The sequence below is a fragment of the Periplaneta americana genome, chromosome 14, assembly GCF_040183065.1.
Source record: "Periplaneta americana isolate PAMFEO1 chromosome 14, P.americana_PAMFEO1_priV1, whole genome shotgun sequence".
Classification (NCBI taxonomy): Eukaryota; Metazoa; Arthropoda; class Insecta; order Blattodea; family Blattidae; genus Periplaneta; species Periplaneta americana.
In genome coordinates, this window is record NC_091130.1 from 51,649,906 (window position 1) to 51,666,727 (window position 16,822).

Consider the following 16,822-nt stretch of genomic DNA (forward strand, 5'->3'; position numbering starts at 1 on the left):
CGAATACATATGAAGAGTCCACTGCAAGAATGGATGTCACTGTCTTGTCGAAAATGAACCAAGACTGCCAATGCATAGCTTAAGACATAATTATAGAATGTACAGAGGGCGTTAACACTGATAGGTCCACACCTGTGGAGTAACGGTCGGCGCGTCTGGCCGCGAAACCAGGTGGCCCGGGTTCGAATCCCGGTCGGGGCAAGTTACCTGGTTGAGGTTTTTCCCGGGGTTTTCCCTCAACCAAATACGAGCAAATGCTGGGTAACTTTCGGTGCTGGACCCCGGACTCATTTCACCGGCATTATCACCTTCATTTCATTCAGACGCTAAATAACCTAGATGTTGATACAGCGTCGTAAAATAACCCAATAAAATAAAAAAATAAACACTGATAGTCATTGTCCAGTAATGATCGGAAAATCACAGTTAAGCTTCGAGCACTAAGCATTTCAAACTTTCAATTACTTCTCCTGAAAAAGTATTCCAAATGACATCCATCATTCTTGCAGTGGACTCTGCATATCCAAAATAAATTTAGAAACATACAGCCCATTCATAAATAAATTATTTTAAGAAAATACCCTATTCATAAAGTGATCAATTTTGTAGAACATCTATCAATAATTGATCAGCCCTGGGCATAAAGGGGAAGTGAAAAGGAGCAAAGAAACCTGCACCCATATCCTTTTCGTTTACATCGCCTTAGAAAAAAAAACGCACAGTAAGGCACTGTGCATCAGTGGTGGATCTTGGGCAACCAGCGAGAACCGAAAGTTCATAAAAGCTATGATCCCTGCCTTATACAATCCGTTACTGAGCAATACTTACCTTCCTGTCTACTCGTATTCGACCGAAACATTACTGTCTTAGCCGGGGAAGGTGGGGAGTTAAGGGGTAGTCTGCAGTGACTCGATTATGGTATTAGTGCCCAAGCCTAGTTTAGGGAAATGCCAATAAAATGATCATATTAAGAGAACTTACTCTATGTATGAAAACCAACGTTTATATTTAGAGAAGATACCGCCTTCTTATTTCATCTGAGTATCAGAAGTCATGTATGCACCCAGGCAACATTGACAACAAACTTATTTGAGCAGGCGAGTTCCACCTGTTCGTGATGACAGGCAAAGCATCAGCCAACAGTCGCTGTTATGGCGAAACTGATTCGCAACAGAATTTTCCTTGTTCGTGACACAGTCGTGCTAAAAACAGACGACAGAGGGAGAGCTTGTGCAGTGAATCACTTCACAGTATGCGACACGCATGCATGATGCTTATACGACTGTTTTGACGTCTTGCTGAGTGAGTGAAAGAGTGTACGTCCTAAAAACAATCCGTAGCATCGTTTTCAAAATCACTTCTAGGGAAGCCAAAATTATCTGCACATATATTGAGTGTAACATATCAAGTGAACATTGCTTCAGTAGCGAATTAAGACGTAAGACAGCTTTAAAGGGACACTATGGTCAAATAATGGTGACAATTAAGAATAGTCACTTAACAATTTATTGTGACACTCTATGTCTATGTAGATTGAGCCCAGAAAGCTACTTAATTGTTATTCCCATGACTATTTTCAAGCTTTTCAACCAATATGAACTAACAATATTTTGAAAACTTTGTCGCAAGGAGCCTTTTTAGTGACGCCAAAATAAAATAAATTAAAAATACATAATTTAAAAAATATTAGTCCTAATGGCACCAAATTTTAGATGAAAATTGTAGAAGTTTTAAAACTCACACAAATATCCCTTTAAAATGAGTGTCACAAATATAACACACAAAATTATTCAAGTCTGCTTCCCAGGGAGCTTTCCTGAAAGCCAGATTTGCATAACACACAATACTTTACTTTCTCGTTATTTTTGCAACAATTAAATATGTTGCGAATGGTATTATTGTCTTAATTTATTTTATGGAACTATAATTTAACGATATACATAAATGAAGTAATTTACTATGCATTAAATTAAGAAGATACACTTTCGATTCCTCGATTGCACACAAATGACATTCTTCATAATTCCAAACCTAAGATGATTTAATTCATAAACCGTACGGTTTCAATATAGCCTATATCAGGTAAGTAAAAAGTATGAACACTGCTAGTAGATTTCCCATGTTTATTATGAGGAGAAGGAATATAACATTAAAAAAAACACGTTTTCTATTTATAAAGGATGAGCCAAGGAGTCTGTTCTTCTTAATGACACTATGTACTTATTTTCACATTTCTGGATGTTTCAGATCTCAAACCATTTAAAACCATTTGTAGGATTAAACTATTACAGTAGAATCCCTTTTATCCGGCACCAAAGGGACCAGGCTAGTTCCGGATACGAGATTTTGCCGGATAATTGAATAAATACCGGTATATACAAAAAAAAAAGTTCGTATTTCATGATGCCAGATGTTGAAACTGCAGCCATGTGAACCTTATTTCTCTGTCACTTGCTCATAACTGAATAAACATAAAAACTGTGTGGATTTTCCTTAGTAAAACACATCACACAACACAAATAATACACTAATTTTAGGTTTGAATATTCACTGAAAATGAAAGTTCGTGTGAACTTCCTAACGTGGCAAAACTGACGGCCCAGATTGTGGCAATGTGTTAGATTCAAAATTTTGTTTTGGCCCAGCCAGAAGTGCCGTTATTTTGGTATTGCCGGTTATTTGGGTACCAGTTATGAGAGATTTTACTGAATTTGGTAAAAAAAATTGCCTCAAATTTAAGCAGGTGATATTTCATTACAAGAGTGATTCAAGCTACGTATGCCTGCGTTTCAAATTATCAGTACATAAGACGAAGACTATGGTCATAGGAAGAAAAATAAAGAAGGTAAACTTGCGAATTCTAAATGAGGCAGTAGAGCAAGTGGACAGCTTCAAATACTTGAAGTGTACTATATGAAATAACATGAGCTGTTTCCAGGAAGTCAAAAGGAGGATAGCAATGCCCAAGGAAGCTTTTATTAGGAAAAAGATCATCTTATGCGAACCTCAGGAAAAAAGAACTAAGGAAGAGACTAGAAGTGCTTTGCATGGAGTGTGACATTTTATGGGGCAGAAACATGGACATTACGACGAAATGAAGACAAGCGAATAGCAGCATTTGAAATGTGGATATGGAGAAGATTGGAGCGTGTAAAGTGGACAGACAGAATAAGAAATGAAACAGTGCATGTACATAGTGAAAGTATAAATAAAAAGTCAAACTTTCATTTGAACTACCTTTTTGTTATACTACTGAAACACGTGTTTGATACATATTGTTAGTTAGACCTTAGATCAATTATAAACATTTCGACTTTTCTATCTTTAACAGTCTATCTATATCATACCATAGTCTAGTATATACAGTCACGAAGCTTGAGTTATTAAGGGTACTAGGAACAATAGACTGTGTCGGTACTATTTCGCATTGTCTGTGATGAGGCGATAGTAGCGATCCTAGTGGTTAGAAACTATCTATGGATGCATATTCCCTACGTATTGAGCTTCGTGACTGTATATGCTAGACTGTGATCATACTGTATTTCTACTGGCAGAAAGAATAGGGAACTCTCGTATGTGCGTATGGTATGATTTCGCTAGAGACAGCAGCGAAGCTTTCAAGTAGTACTACCACAGTCTACTATATACAGTCGCGAAGCTTGAGGTGTTTTTTGCAAATCTCGTGATAAAGCGCTCCAAGCGGTTAGCAACTAGAAACAATAGACTGTCCATGGTCGACTTTGGACTGTGTCGTATTTCTATCGAGTGCTAGTTCGTTGCGTATTTCACATTGATGCTTGTGAAATGTTCGTTATTGGTTATAATGAAATTGTTAATGGTTAAAATATAATAATTGGAATAACAATATGGAACAAGGAGGAGACGTTTGTAGTGCTATAAATTGTAGCAACAGTAAGAGAAAGAGGCCAGAGTTATCCTTTGTCCGATTTCCGAAAGATTCAGAAAGGTTCCTGGGTTTCCACAAGAATGCTGTGCAGAAACAAAACTCTTAATTTTGAAGTTCTTTGTGACTGTTAGAATACATTATATCCTTAAATTTCACAATGAAATGTTTCAGTCTAACCGAAAGGACATTAGATACCGGTTAAAGTTCTGTCACTTAGGCTGCTAAATTTCCAGAGAAATAAAGGTTAGGTCTACTTTTTTTTTTCAGAGGATATATTTTTAATTGTAGCTATTAATTTTGTTATTATTTTTGTGTTATTTTACTAAAGACGTAGAAAAATTAAGTTAGTTTTAATGAAATTTATTGATCACGTTTTATTTTCAATTCTGGTGGGATTATTATTGCTTAGGCCTACTTTTTTCTTCAAAGGATATGTTTTTAATTATAGCTGTTAATTTTGTTGTTATTTTTATTTGTTGCTTTACTAGAGACGTAGAAAAAGTCTGTTACAATAAAATGTATTGTTCATGTTTTATTTCCAATTCTGGTGTGATTATTATTGCTTAACCTCATCCCACTTTATTAACTACGTAAGCCTACAGTACAAGTACCGGTACACGTAAGTTACTCCATTAATTCATATTTCCATTATTATTGTTGTAAAGAGAAATGCAAATTAATATTTATTGGTTTTATAGTTAATAATCGCTATAATCTTGAATGAGTGAAGCTATTATAGTAAATTTCAGTTCGTTTTGCACAAACAAAAATAATATTAACCTATTTCTTGCAGGTATCTTCTAGTTTATGGTGGAATTTAATATACTTCATTAAAATAATAAATTAACTTTGTCCATTTAATATTTCAATAATGGAAGGAAGGTGTTAATTTTTCCAAAAGAACACGACAACGAAAGTGTAACATATTCTGTCGACTGCTAGAAGAGAGATCTGCGATGATGAGGCGATAGCAGCGATCCTAATGGTGGGCAACTACCCATGTCTGCATTTTTACTACATATTGAGCTTCGCGACTGTATATAGTAGACTGTGCCTGCACGGTCTATTGTTCCTAGCACCACAGTCTACTATATACAGTCGCGAAGCTTGAGGTGATTTTCTGCAAATCTCGTGATAAAGCGCTCCAAGCGGTTAGCAACTAGAAACAATAGACTGTCCACGGTCGACTTTGGACTGTGTCCTATTTCCATCGAGTGCTAGCTCGTTGCGTATTTCACATTGATGCTTGTGAAATGTTCGTTATTGGTTGTAATGAAAATGTTAATGGCTAAAACACAATAATTGGAATAATAATATTTTACTAGAGACGTAGAAAAATTAAGTTTGTTTTAATGAAATTTATTGATCACGTTTTATTTTCAATTCTGGTGGGATTATTATTGCTTAGGCCTACTTTTTTTTTTCAAAGGATATGTTTTTAATTATAGCTGTTAATTTTGTTGTTATTTTTATTTGTTACTTTACTAGAAACGTAGAAAAGGTCTGTTACAATAAAATTTATTGATCACGTTTTATTTCCAATTCTGGTGTGATTATTATTGCTTAACCTCATCCCACTTTGTTAACTACGTAAGCCTACACTACAAGTACCGGTACACGTAAGTTACTCCATTAATTCATATTTCCATTATTATTGTTGTAACGGGAAATGCAAATTAATATTTATTGATTTCATAGTTAATTATCGCTATAATCTTGAATGAGTGAAGCGATTATAGTAAATTTCAGTTCATTTTGCACAAACAAAAATAATATTAACCTATTTCTTGCAGGTATCTTCGAGTTTATGGTGGAATTTAATATACTTCATTAAAATAATAAATTAACTTTATGCATTTAATATTTCAATAATGGAAGGAAGGTGTTAATTTTTCCAAAAGAACACAACGAAAGTGTAACATATTTTGTCGTCTATGAGGAGAGAGATCTGCGATGATGAGGCGATAGTAGCGATCCTAGTGGTGGGCAACTACCCATGTTTGCATTTTTAGTACATATTGAGCTTCGCGACTGTATATAGTACACTGTGGTACTACTAGAACGGAGTATTTTAGGTCTATGTTATAATTTAACTTATTCTTTTGTCGCTCAGTTTTTATTCGCAGCTTGACACTTATAGGTACAAAAAGGGATATAAAACCCTCGATATGTCGTCCCATTCAAGCGAACCAGCAGAAATAAATAAAACACTACAAAATCCTGTTTAAGTAAACATCAGTACAATTATTTGATAGAAAGAATTGTTTGAAGAATTGAAGCATTTGCTTCAAGAGACAAGGAAAAATAATGAAAACTTCTCAAGACAGCTGGCCGAAAAAAAAATATCCCCGACATTCCACATGCATTCCCCGACTGCTTCATGTATTGTAGGCCTATGTATACCAGTAACCTATGTTCTAATGGTGAATGAAGGCTTTACTTACGCGGCATGATTCCTTGTGCCACCAGCTGGTTGATAGGCCGCCTCAGCATCAACTTCACTTTCAGTGCTGCAACAAACAAGGAATCAATCATTACACGCTTTTTCACATGTTTATGTAATTTAATTACGTAAGTGATCATAATATCTTCACAGAATACAAAGATCCTATCATAAAATATCCCTTAAACATTACTTCGAAATAATATACATAAATTGTACAATTTTACAGACAGACAGCTTATATTCATCATCATCATCATCATCATCATCATCATTATTTGTAGCTCTACAGCAAGGATCGAGCCTCGGCTTTGTTCTGGATCTTTCTCCGTAAGTCCTCATCTTTGGTGCCAACTTACACAGGGACATCATTTTATTTTTACTAACATTTCTAATATTAACCTGGCTATACCTTTGGATTAACGGTTGAGAACCGGAAACACCGTTTGCTACCACCTTTCACGATTGGAGTTCGATGATAATGGCGTAAAATACAAACAAAGCACTTTACTAGGTATATGAGGGAAGAAAGTACTTCAGCCATTTACGTAAACTAGGAAATATCGCGATTTTGAGTTTGATAATTTTCATTAGGTTTTTGTTTAATCAAAATACAGTACTGTATTAACAATAAGCGTTTTTACTCACGAACTGAGCTATCCATTCGCACGGATTCATTATGCTGGGTATATTATACTGCTACAGCACATCAGCGTACAATTTAGAGAATGAAGTTAAATTGAAAAATAATCGCAATATGGATATTTAAACACATTTTAAAAAATGGTGGCCGTTCATTTCGATACAGGCTTCATTTATTTTGTGCATATTATCGCACTATAGACTATTGAACCTAATTCCAATTACCAGTTTCGTCCTTCGTACTAGTAACTCATGTTGAAATAATTTCGTATCTACTCTATAAAAGAGTACCTTACGTACTGTAAATTCAATCTTCACTTCTGCCCGATCCGAAAAAGATAAAATTACTCAGACATACTATCTACTGTCCGTCAAAGTGGTTTTGTCCCAGAGTCGTAGAAAGGGGAGAAATCACGTGACAGTTAATTACTTAACGAGGCCCTTTTATTTATTTTAAACACTTGCATAATATTACGTAAACGTCCAATTCCTAACAGAAATGAATGTTTTCAGAAAAGAGCTAAGACGATATCAAAATATTTCATCGATATAAATCCAAAGAAATAAGAAGCAGAGAAAGATTTAATAACGCGCGGTTGAGAAAACTTAAAATTAAAAATTTCCGTGCAAGACAGAACGGTGAAATCAGACATCAATAAAAGATTATTGTGAAGATCATGGTGAGCATTTCGCTCATATACCAATGCACCAATGCAGTGTAAGGATCTACTGAGTTTTAACCATTCAAAGCCAACTATCAACTGCAATCTCGTTGAAACAATATTATCACACCTGATTCGAAAATATTTAATATCTTGTTGCACCTGATGTTCAGATGTCAAATATGTTCATTGCCACGATGACAAAGTATACTCTAACAATCTGTGTGATTGCATACAAGAAAATTAGCATTACACATATTATAAGCCTTATCGAAAACTAACAATAAAAGCTTGGGAAAGATTTATATAAATATAGAAATTTACAACTGTTAGTTATAACAATGATTTCTTGGAAGAGCTTTAAGAGGTAACAACATAATAAATTTTAATTTATGGATTTCTAGATTATGTCTTTGCCAAAATAATTTTACAAATTGAGGAATAGTTCCTCTGGCTCCAATCATAAGGTCTATAATTTTAATTTAATATTTTTCTAAATAATACGGAATCGTGGGCTCGTAAATATTTTTCTTTCATTTCTCAACATCATAAGGTTGACCGCTGTAACTTTCAAAGCGAACAGTTGGGTCGATCACTGAGCCAATATCAGAATTTTTTTATAGGCCAATATATCAATTCTTCTATTACTACCATTTTCTACCAAATCACACAATTCCTTATGTACTGTGTATCCTACGTCTTTAAGCGCACTAGCAATTTCAGATCTAATTTTATGATGCCTACTGTTACGCAGAACCTTTCCATATGGACAGAAGCCCAGGACATGAGCAAGAGTTTTGACCGTTCTGAGATCTGTCCGGAATGGAGCGTGCTGCGCATACATTAGCCGACATTTTAATGGCCTCACGCCATTCGCTAACGGATAAACCTTCATGATTTCGAACCCAACTGTTCACAGGTATATATTTATTAAATAGAGCCACACCTTTCCCTTTATGTGGTAAACTGAACCATTTATGGTGTTCCTTGTTTCTAAGTTTTTGCCTTATAGTGGAGGCTGATATTACGTGATGGCCGTGCTAGCAAAGGTGAGTAAAAATAATCTACCGAATTTATAATATAATCCGTTTCTATATAGTAATATATTTATATTATCTTATTATTATTATTATTATTTTTATTATTATTATTATTATTATTATTATTATTATTATTCGCGAAATAGTCTTATTTAACCATCACAAAAGTTCTAATCTCTTTGGATAATTCATTCACGCCGCGCGCACCTTTATTATTGAAAAGATGAGAACTTGGGATATTACCTACAATAATTATCATGGCACGAGTGGGCGTTTAGAGCTGCTATTTTTAACGAAAACGGAGCTAGTTTAATTTATTATAAATTCGTCTTTTCTTGTTTGTGCTACTTTAATGAGGCACTTTTTAATAAATTCTCCTTCCGTATACGGTTTTTTGCTTCAGCAATTTCTCACGCAACTTCACACAGTACCTCGTCTAGAGAATGTTTTTTTTCCCCCCTCATGAATTCCGGTCCGGTTGTCGTATTTGATTCTTTGTTGGTTGTATTTGATTTATTTCTATCATAAAAGTTGTTTTAAGTTCTACCAGTTGTTTCACATGATCAGCACCTGCCAAGGGATAAAGTTTGTAAATATAGTAACTTATCATAATGATGAATTTTTGGTGAAACTTCGGTATTTCCCCACACCACAATTCCTCGGCCTCATATCACTTAAACAATCCCCTCAACTAACCCACTAACCTTTGATGTGGGACGGTATCGAAGATTGCCCAAATTTTTATGTCGAATTAGTATGGATATTTATGTGAAAATATATACGTTCATTAAAATTAAAAAAGAAAAGAGAATTAAATTTTAATTAATTGAACCTTAAAATATTATGCGCACGATATGTATTTTAATATGCCAATGCATAATTCATATTTTCACAAGCTAGTAACACTTTTTAGCACAGAAAACATCTAATGTTCTCCCCTTCCTCACAAATATTAAAATATTGTTCTTCCCACTCCTCATGGAAACAATATCCAATTCCCTTGCCTTCTTCGATTCACTTATTTCCTTTGAAAGAAGCAAATAATTATGAAAAAACCTTCATTTGACTGTCATTTTATTGTCAATCACTCAATATGCAAAAAAAAGTAACAGCTACGAGTACTTTCGCCTTTTCAAGGCATCATCAGGTAGCATAAGAAATGGATAAATATGAACGTAATAATTAATTGTTAAAAAGTCATCTTTAAAAACACCAGTTCGTTTCTTAGATTTTAAGATGACTTTTTAACACAAATTCTTATAAACTTAGTTCAGTATTAACACATGAAAGTAATCACCATATGCAAGAACTAGGTAACTCGAGATTTGCGTCTTTTAGTTACCTCTTTTATAGCATAGCAAAAATCGCACAAAATGTAATGCAAGAACTTGGTAACTGATCGAACGATACCAGCAACATCTATTTTCCAAACTAACAAATAAGTAAATGAAAACGAGACATATTCCTTATTGCAATAAATAAGTAAATAGGCAATGTCACAAAATATGAAAAATCAAGTTACTTAGTTCTTGCATTCACACGACGATATTATATTCATAAGACAATTATTTCTTTAACTGACGACGCGTTTTATCAACAGCAATCTCACTAGAGATTTTGATTTATCTAGAGAAAATCAAAACTCGAGTGGGATTTAATTGATTATTACACGATTAGAAGAAATAAAGTACTCTAATACAATAAAATATTAACTGACTTACTGAAATTCTATTTCACTAATGTTAGCTTCACCAAAACGTTTGAATGGAGCCATCACTTTCGGCAGTATCGTACAAAGTTTGCAGTTTGAAATGTTGGTAAACGAAGAAACAAATGGTAGGAAGGTGATAAAAACAGGAGAATGTATATAAAGATTAGAAGAAATATAGTACTCTAATAAAATAAAATATATATTAATTGACATCCTAAAATTCTGTTTCACTAATGTTACCTTCACCAAAATGTTTGAACGGAGCCGCCATTTTCAGTCGAGTATCTATGCGGGAAACAAATTACGATCGCAAAGCATGGTTTATAGTACCGTAAAGAATTTGCAGTTTGAAATGTTGGCAAACAAACAAATGCTAGGGTAGAGTTAAAAACACACAAATGCTAGGGAAACGACAAAATTGTGCGATAAGCAGCCATGATTGGTTGAAAGACGTCCTTTCGTATCGTTTTATTGGTAAAAAGTAGTATGACGTAGTAAAAGTGTAACAGTCTACAAAATGTATTCAGAACACGTTGATATGATTTTGAATACGTACAATCTACTGAAATTGAGCGGAAATCAATAATAAATAACTCTAACTCTGTCACAGTCCTCGGCCTCGTATCACTTAGCTATCCCCTCATTTAACCCACTCTAACCTTGTCACATTCTTCGGCCTCATGTCACTTAGTTATCTATCCCCTCATCTAAGGCACTCTAACCTTGTCACATTCCTCGGCCTCATGCCACTTAGCTATCCTCTAATCTAATCTTATTACATTCCTTGGTCTAACGTCACTTAGCTATCCCTTCATCTAACTTAACCTAATCTTTGATTCGCAATATATTCACAGAAATAGGTATATGCCAGCGGACGGTAAAACAGTGCAACAGACCCCCACGATCAGACAATAATATTAATGTACCTGCTTCCATTACAGCACAAGACAAAATGACAGACCAACTCAATACATCACAACGCCCTCTGTACTAGGTATATCAAAACAAACACACTAACGTTCGTCATTTTTTTTCTGGTTATTATATGATTATTTAAGTTGTGTTAGCTTCTCGCTAAGTGGTTTTATATTTTATTTTATCGTCTTAGTATTTATTTTATTATACATATTTTTGTTTTATTACTATTATTATTATTATTATTATTAATGAATTAATTTGTATTACTACCTTTGTATCATCTCCGTCATGGATATTATTATTATTATTATTATTATTATTATTATTACTATTATTTCTAACATCATTATTATTGATCTCTGTAAAATTTATGTAGACTACTGGAGTGTACCCAAGCACGAGCATATGCTCATTTTGGGTATATATTCATATGTATCTTTTCAAATGTAAATTGTGAATAAATTTGAAAATTTGAATTTGAACGTCAGACGGCCCCTGTCAACTATACCGTGGCGTATACCTTAAGTCTACCCAAGAATACAAACTTAAAGTCGTAAATACTAACTGTATAAAATGAAACTTCTTGTTTTGTGCCCAGTTTTAGTAGTTTCTATTAATCAATTTAAACCAAGGAGAAGGAAGGTAGACTATGTATTTCTAACACACTTAGAACTCGACTGGGTTTGAACTCACGAACCGCGATCACAACGGCGGGTATTCAGCCACCGAGGGCGAAATATCTATGCAAATGTATACATTTATTTACACACAATACTAACCGTTAGGGTAAAGATATCCTGCTGAAACTCTACAACAACCGTCTGCATTTCCTAGAGCCGTCGGGACACCTCTTCATATATGCTCCATTATCAAACACACTAGAGACTTTATAAGTGAAATAATAACACTCTCGTGATAATCAAGAGCCGCCACATTTCTTGAACTAGTCACTCGTTAAACTAGCGCAATCATAAGCTATTAGAGTAATTTTAAATTCGTATTTGCACTCATGAAAGACACGACTGTCAAATTTCAGAATTTACTTAAAAACTACAATAAAAATCTATTACCTATTCCAAACACTATACTGCACAAAAACATTCAAATCCTCGTAAACTTTTAAATGAACATATCTAGTTCTATCAAAAACAAAACGTACAGCCACCTCACAGAAAACAGTACGTTGATATGCAAGTAAAACATGACACAAAATGTTCTGTAGTTAATCGTTGCTTGAGAACTAGCAATCACTTCATACTTAATCACGTTAAACCGTTTCTAATGTGTCAAGAAAATGCCTGTACGTGAAACAGTACACCATCACATACGGTTACTATACACGAGTCTGATTTCAAGTCGCATGCCGTCATTCTTTTATCGTCTCCAGTGTTTCATGACACAAGATAGATCACATCACACACAGACCACAGGCATGTGCCACCACAGTCGTTATCCGATACGTAAATATGTAGAATGTCTTCTTATTCACTTCTGTTACTTCTAGAATGTGTTTGCACCATGACTTGTCATCGAACAAAAAATATACACTGCGTATGGAAAGTAAATAAACACGTGAATTCGGTAAAAGAAAGCTAAGAAACGTAACTACGCCACTTTTAAAAGCCAACACTGAATATTATTTCCAATAAAATTTGCAGACACAGGCACTTTTAGTGAATCGCTGAAACAAAAACATGCAAGTTATAACAGCTGACTTGTCATAGCTTTTCTCATCGGTGGTCGCCGGTGGGGTATTGGCCTGTGCACCGCTGGTACCTGACACACGGCGCACTGTTGGGACGTCAGCTGATTGGTCATCCCCTGATCAAAACACAAGGCACGCATCAATATCTATTTATTTATATGCGTACGTGAATAAGCGATCTTCTTCCTTTTCCTTTGATAAACATAACAATAATGATTGCATGTTACACTGCATAAATCTATTCAGACAACTATCTTCCTGGTATTATGGCGCTAGCGTAGTGGTGGCAGTACGTAGTAGTAGTAGTAGTAGTAGTAGTAGTAGTAGTAGTAGTAGTAGTAGTAGTAGTAGTAGTAGTAGTAGTTGTTTTTTAGTAGGTTACTTTACGACGCTTCATCAACATCTTAGGCAATTTAGCGTCTGAATGAGATGAAGGTGATAATGCCGGTGAAATTAGGCCGGGGTCCAACACCGAAAGTTATCCGACCGGGAATCGAACCCGGGCCACCTGGTTTCGCGGCTAGACGCGCTAACCGTTATTCCACAGATGTGGACAGTAGTAGTAGTAGTAGTAGTAGTAGTAGTAGTAGTAGTAGTAGTAGTAGTAGCATGTTTATACGACACGTCAGCATTCGACTATTTGCGCCCTTCGACTCAGGTTCAGAGAACTAAAAATTTTGAAAACAATAACAAATTTAAAAACGTCAAGGTAAAGATATCCTCTTTACAATCCATGAAAGCGCATTGGGGGCATGGAGTTAGAGCTCCATGCTCAACTTCGGCACTCACTGATTGATTTTACGAGGGATGGATCCTTGCACTTAGGCCATTTAGGCTCATTGTACGCCCTATATGCGATGATTGTCTAAGACCGACGAATGGCCCGGGTGCCATTCGTGAATCCGACGCTAAGAAACGGGCCATCCTTTTTGGGTCCTGCAGATAAGGTCCCATCATCTACTGACGAGCTCGAATTCAGAACCCGGAGCCCCATGAATCTAGATAAGCATTGTACTACCCCCAGAGATCATCCCAGCCTTTGTTTACTATTACAGATGAAATTAGGGCTGGCTGTTTCCGACCTTGAATCTAGATGTTGACCGTTAAGCCTCGTTCACACTTTTCAAGTCACTTGATTCGACGAACTTGAAAAGTGAGAACTATGTTTCAAGTTGACTTGAAATAAATTAATGGCTTGAATTCAAGTTTCAAGTGAAGTTGAAGCCCTTTCTACTTTTTACTTGACTTGAAAGGACACTTGAAACAACTTGAAAATGTGATAGTTTCGCGCGCCTCATTCAAAATTTGTAACTTACTGACTCGCCTATGTATCTGCTATTATTTTCAGATTCTCTAAACGACATATCGTCACTGTCAGTGGAGACCCTGTTGCCATTTGGTGGTGGAACTAGCGGAAAAGCTACTAATTTGGCAACATTGAGCTGTGGGTGTGTCGAACTAGTGTACAGCCTCAACGGTGTATTCACGTAGATTACATTGGAAACTATATATTTCCAACAACTTTCCATTTTTCGCTATCTGCACTAATAACGAAGTTTGTCTACGTCGCCGGACTTTTGAATCACTCTGTATAGTACTAAAATACTCAAATGTAACTTTTAACACTAACACAAAGAAATCATTTGTAATCAAGGAAGGAAACAAGCAAGCAAGTACCTAAGCTGAAATGACCCTTACTGACCATAGCTCATGTGACCATAAATCTTGCTAGATACCGCGCATTCTAGTTTTCGCCTTTGTTCGTGCGGTTGGATCTATGTTTTCATAACAGACTGCACCCTAACCTATCCCCAGAAACAAAAATGGTAGATTCTGAGTGAAAACATTTCATTCTAAGTGAGTCATTAAGATGTCCGCCCAATTTTACAAGAATTCTAATTCTTCTATTTCTATTCTGTCTTATTTTTTAACAAGCTGAAAATTCATGAAGAGTTTTACTGAAACGCATGCAGCCTATCCTACGGCAAGGAAGAGAAAAACCACTCCATCTCAATCTCAGCGTAAGCAGAAAAAAAGCATCAAAAACATTCCCAGACGGAAATAAAAATAATTGGCTAAATTCCGAGGACTAAATGTATGAACTCTAGCTATGACCCCTACAAAGGCGAGGCGTTCTTATCCCTTACCGGTGGCAACACCCAGCTGAGTCGAGCCAACACCTCTCGGGCCAAATGACCCACACCACAGGATATATTTTCTTCTATAAATTGCTTGCTAACCCACGACACTTATAACCAGTGAAGAGTAGAGAGCTCTCCTGCAATGCGTAAGGTATGTTCCAGTAACACGGACTGATGTAGCAACTGTTCGGATTTGATGGGCAGTGCCATGGTGCAGGAAGTGCTCATCCCAGTAGGGAATACGGCAACAGAACAGCGTTTCAAAACATCACTAACCTATGACGACTTATCTAGAAGAGGATTAAAAACAAAGTACTACTTACAACTGCACATAATAACCTATATTCGTGAGAATATTAAGTTACAGACTAGGAAAAAACATAATTACCACCATAATCAAGTTGAATTATGAGGGTTTTATGAGATTTTAGACTTTCACGGTAACTGTATTCAGAAAAAGGACTCTGGATTTCCAACAGGGTAATAACATCTTAAACTATATCTCCAATGTGTCGAAATTATTGCAGGATTAGTCTTCAGGATAGCATAACCCAAGATCGAAGAGTTATTCGCCCAAGCGCGCGTGTAAAGGTGTGTGAACGAAAGGCTGATTGGATGGACTGCTTGCTTGCCTGCTTGCTGTTCGAGGGCTGCGCCCAGGAAAGATTCATACCAAGGGGTGGAAGTTGTGTTCTCATAGAAGTTCCTTAGTTTGCCGCATTGGGTTCGAGTGTGGTAGCTGTGTTACGATGGGAATGGAGAGAAGACACTGGTTATAAGTGTTGCCAATCTGACAATTTTAAACAGATATTATAAATACTCATTATTTACAGAATTTGTCAGTTTTATAACATTTATATTATTATTGAACTATAAAATCATTTCGGAATATGTAATATATGTCTTTCTTGTGTTAAATTCTATCGTACCTGGTTAACATGTTTCGGCCTATTATGGACCTTCTTCAGAACTGGTTGTTGCTGTCTTAGAAAGCATGATGAAAGATATTCAGATAGTCAATACAATATGATATAATATAATATTGTTTTATTTGAAGTTCAGTCTAATTGACATATTACAAATTTAAAAATTAATGACATTTACATATGTAAATGTAACTGACATATCACACATTTAAAAATTAGACTGAACTTAAAATACAACAATATTATATTATATCATGGATGTTGCTGGTCTTGGCGCCTTTTATTTCGTTTCCTGTGGGGATGTATTTGTGTATGTAATGTGGAGTCAAAGAGTGTATGTGTTCTGAAATTGAGTGGTGTTGAGAATTTCATTTGGATGTGTTTTTGTGTGTTTGTATATTTCATATTGTTCAAGTGTGTTCAGTTTCTGGCTTTTTGGTTGGATGTGTAGGATTTCCATGTCTGTGTTAATGTCTATGTATGTGTGGTTAGAATTTGTGATCTGTTTTGCATATGTGGAAGTGTTTTGTAATTTTGTTATGGCTGTGATGTGTTCTTTGTAACGTGTTTGAAATGATCTGCCTGTCTGTCCTATGTAGAAGTTGTTGCAGGTGTTACATTTGAGTTTGTATATACCTGTGTGGTTGTATTTGTTTGTTTGTGTTGTATGTGTGTTGAGATGTTTTTGTAGAGTATTATTTGTTTTGTATGCGATTTTGTAATTTAA

The 16,822-nt window shown here is 35.4% G+C and overlaps 1 protein-coding gene across 6 annotated transcripts in view; it reads right to left on the minus strand.

The window, feature by feature from the left end:
- The window catches only part of LOC138713276 (myocardin-related transcription factor A-like), a 646,210-nt gene that overhangs the window by 43,431 nt on the left and 585,957 nt on the right, over positions 1-16,822 (minus strand). For all 6 annotated transcript variants that reach the window (XM_069845245.1, XM_069845243.1, XM_069845244.1 and 3 more), the window contains one exon: positions 6,352-6,417. In XM_069845245.1, the coding sequence (XP_069701346.1) occupies positions 6,352-6,417 (66 nt within the window). The remainder of the gene's footprint in view (positions 1-6,351; positions 6,418-16,822) is intronic.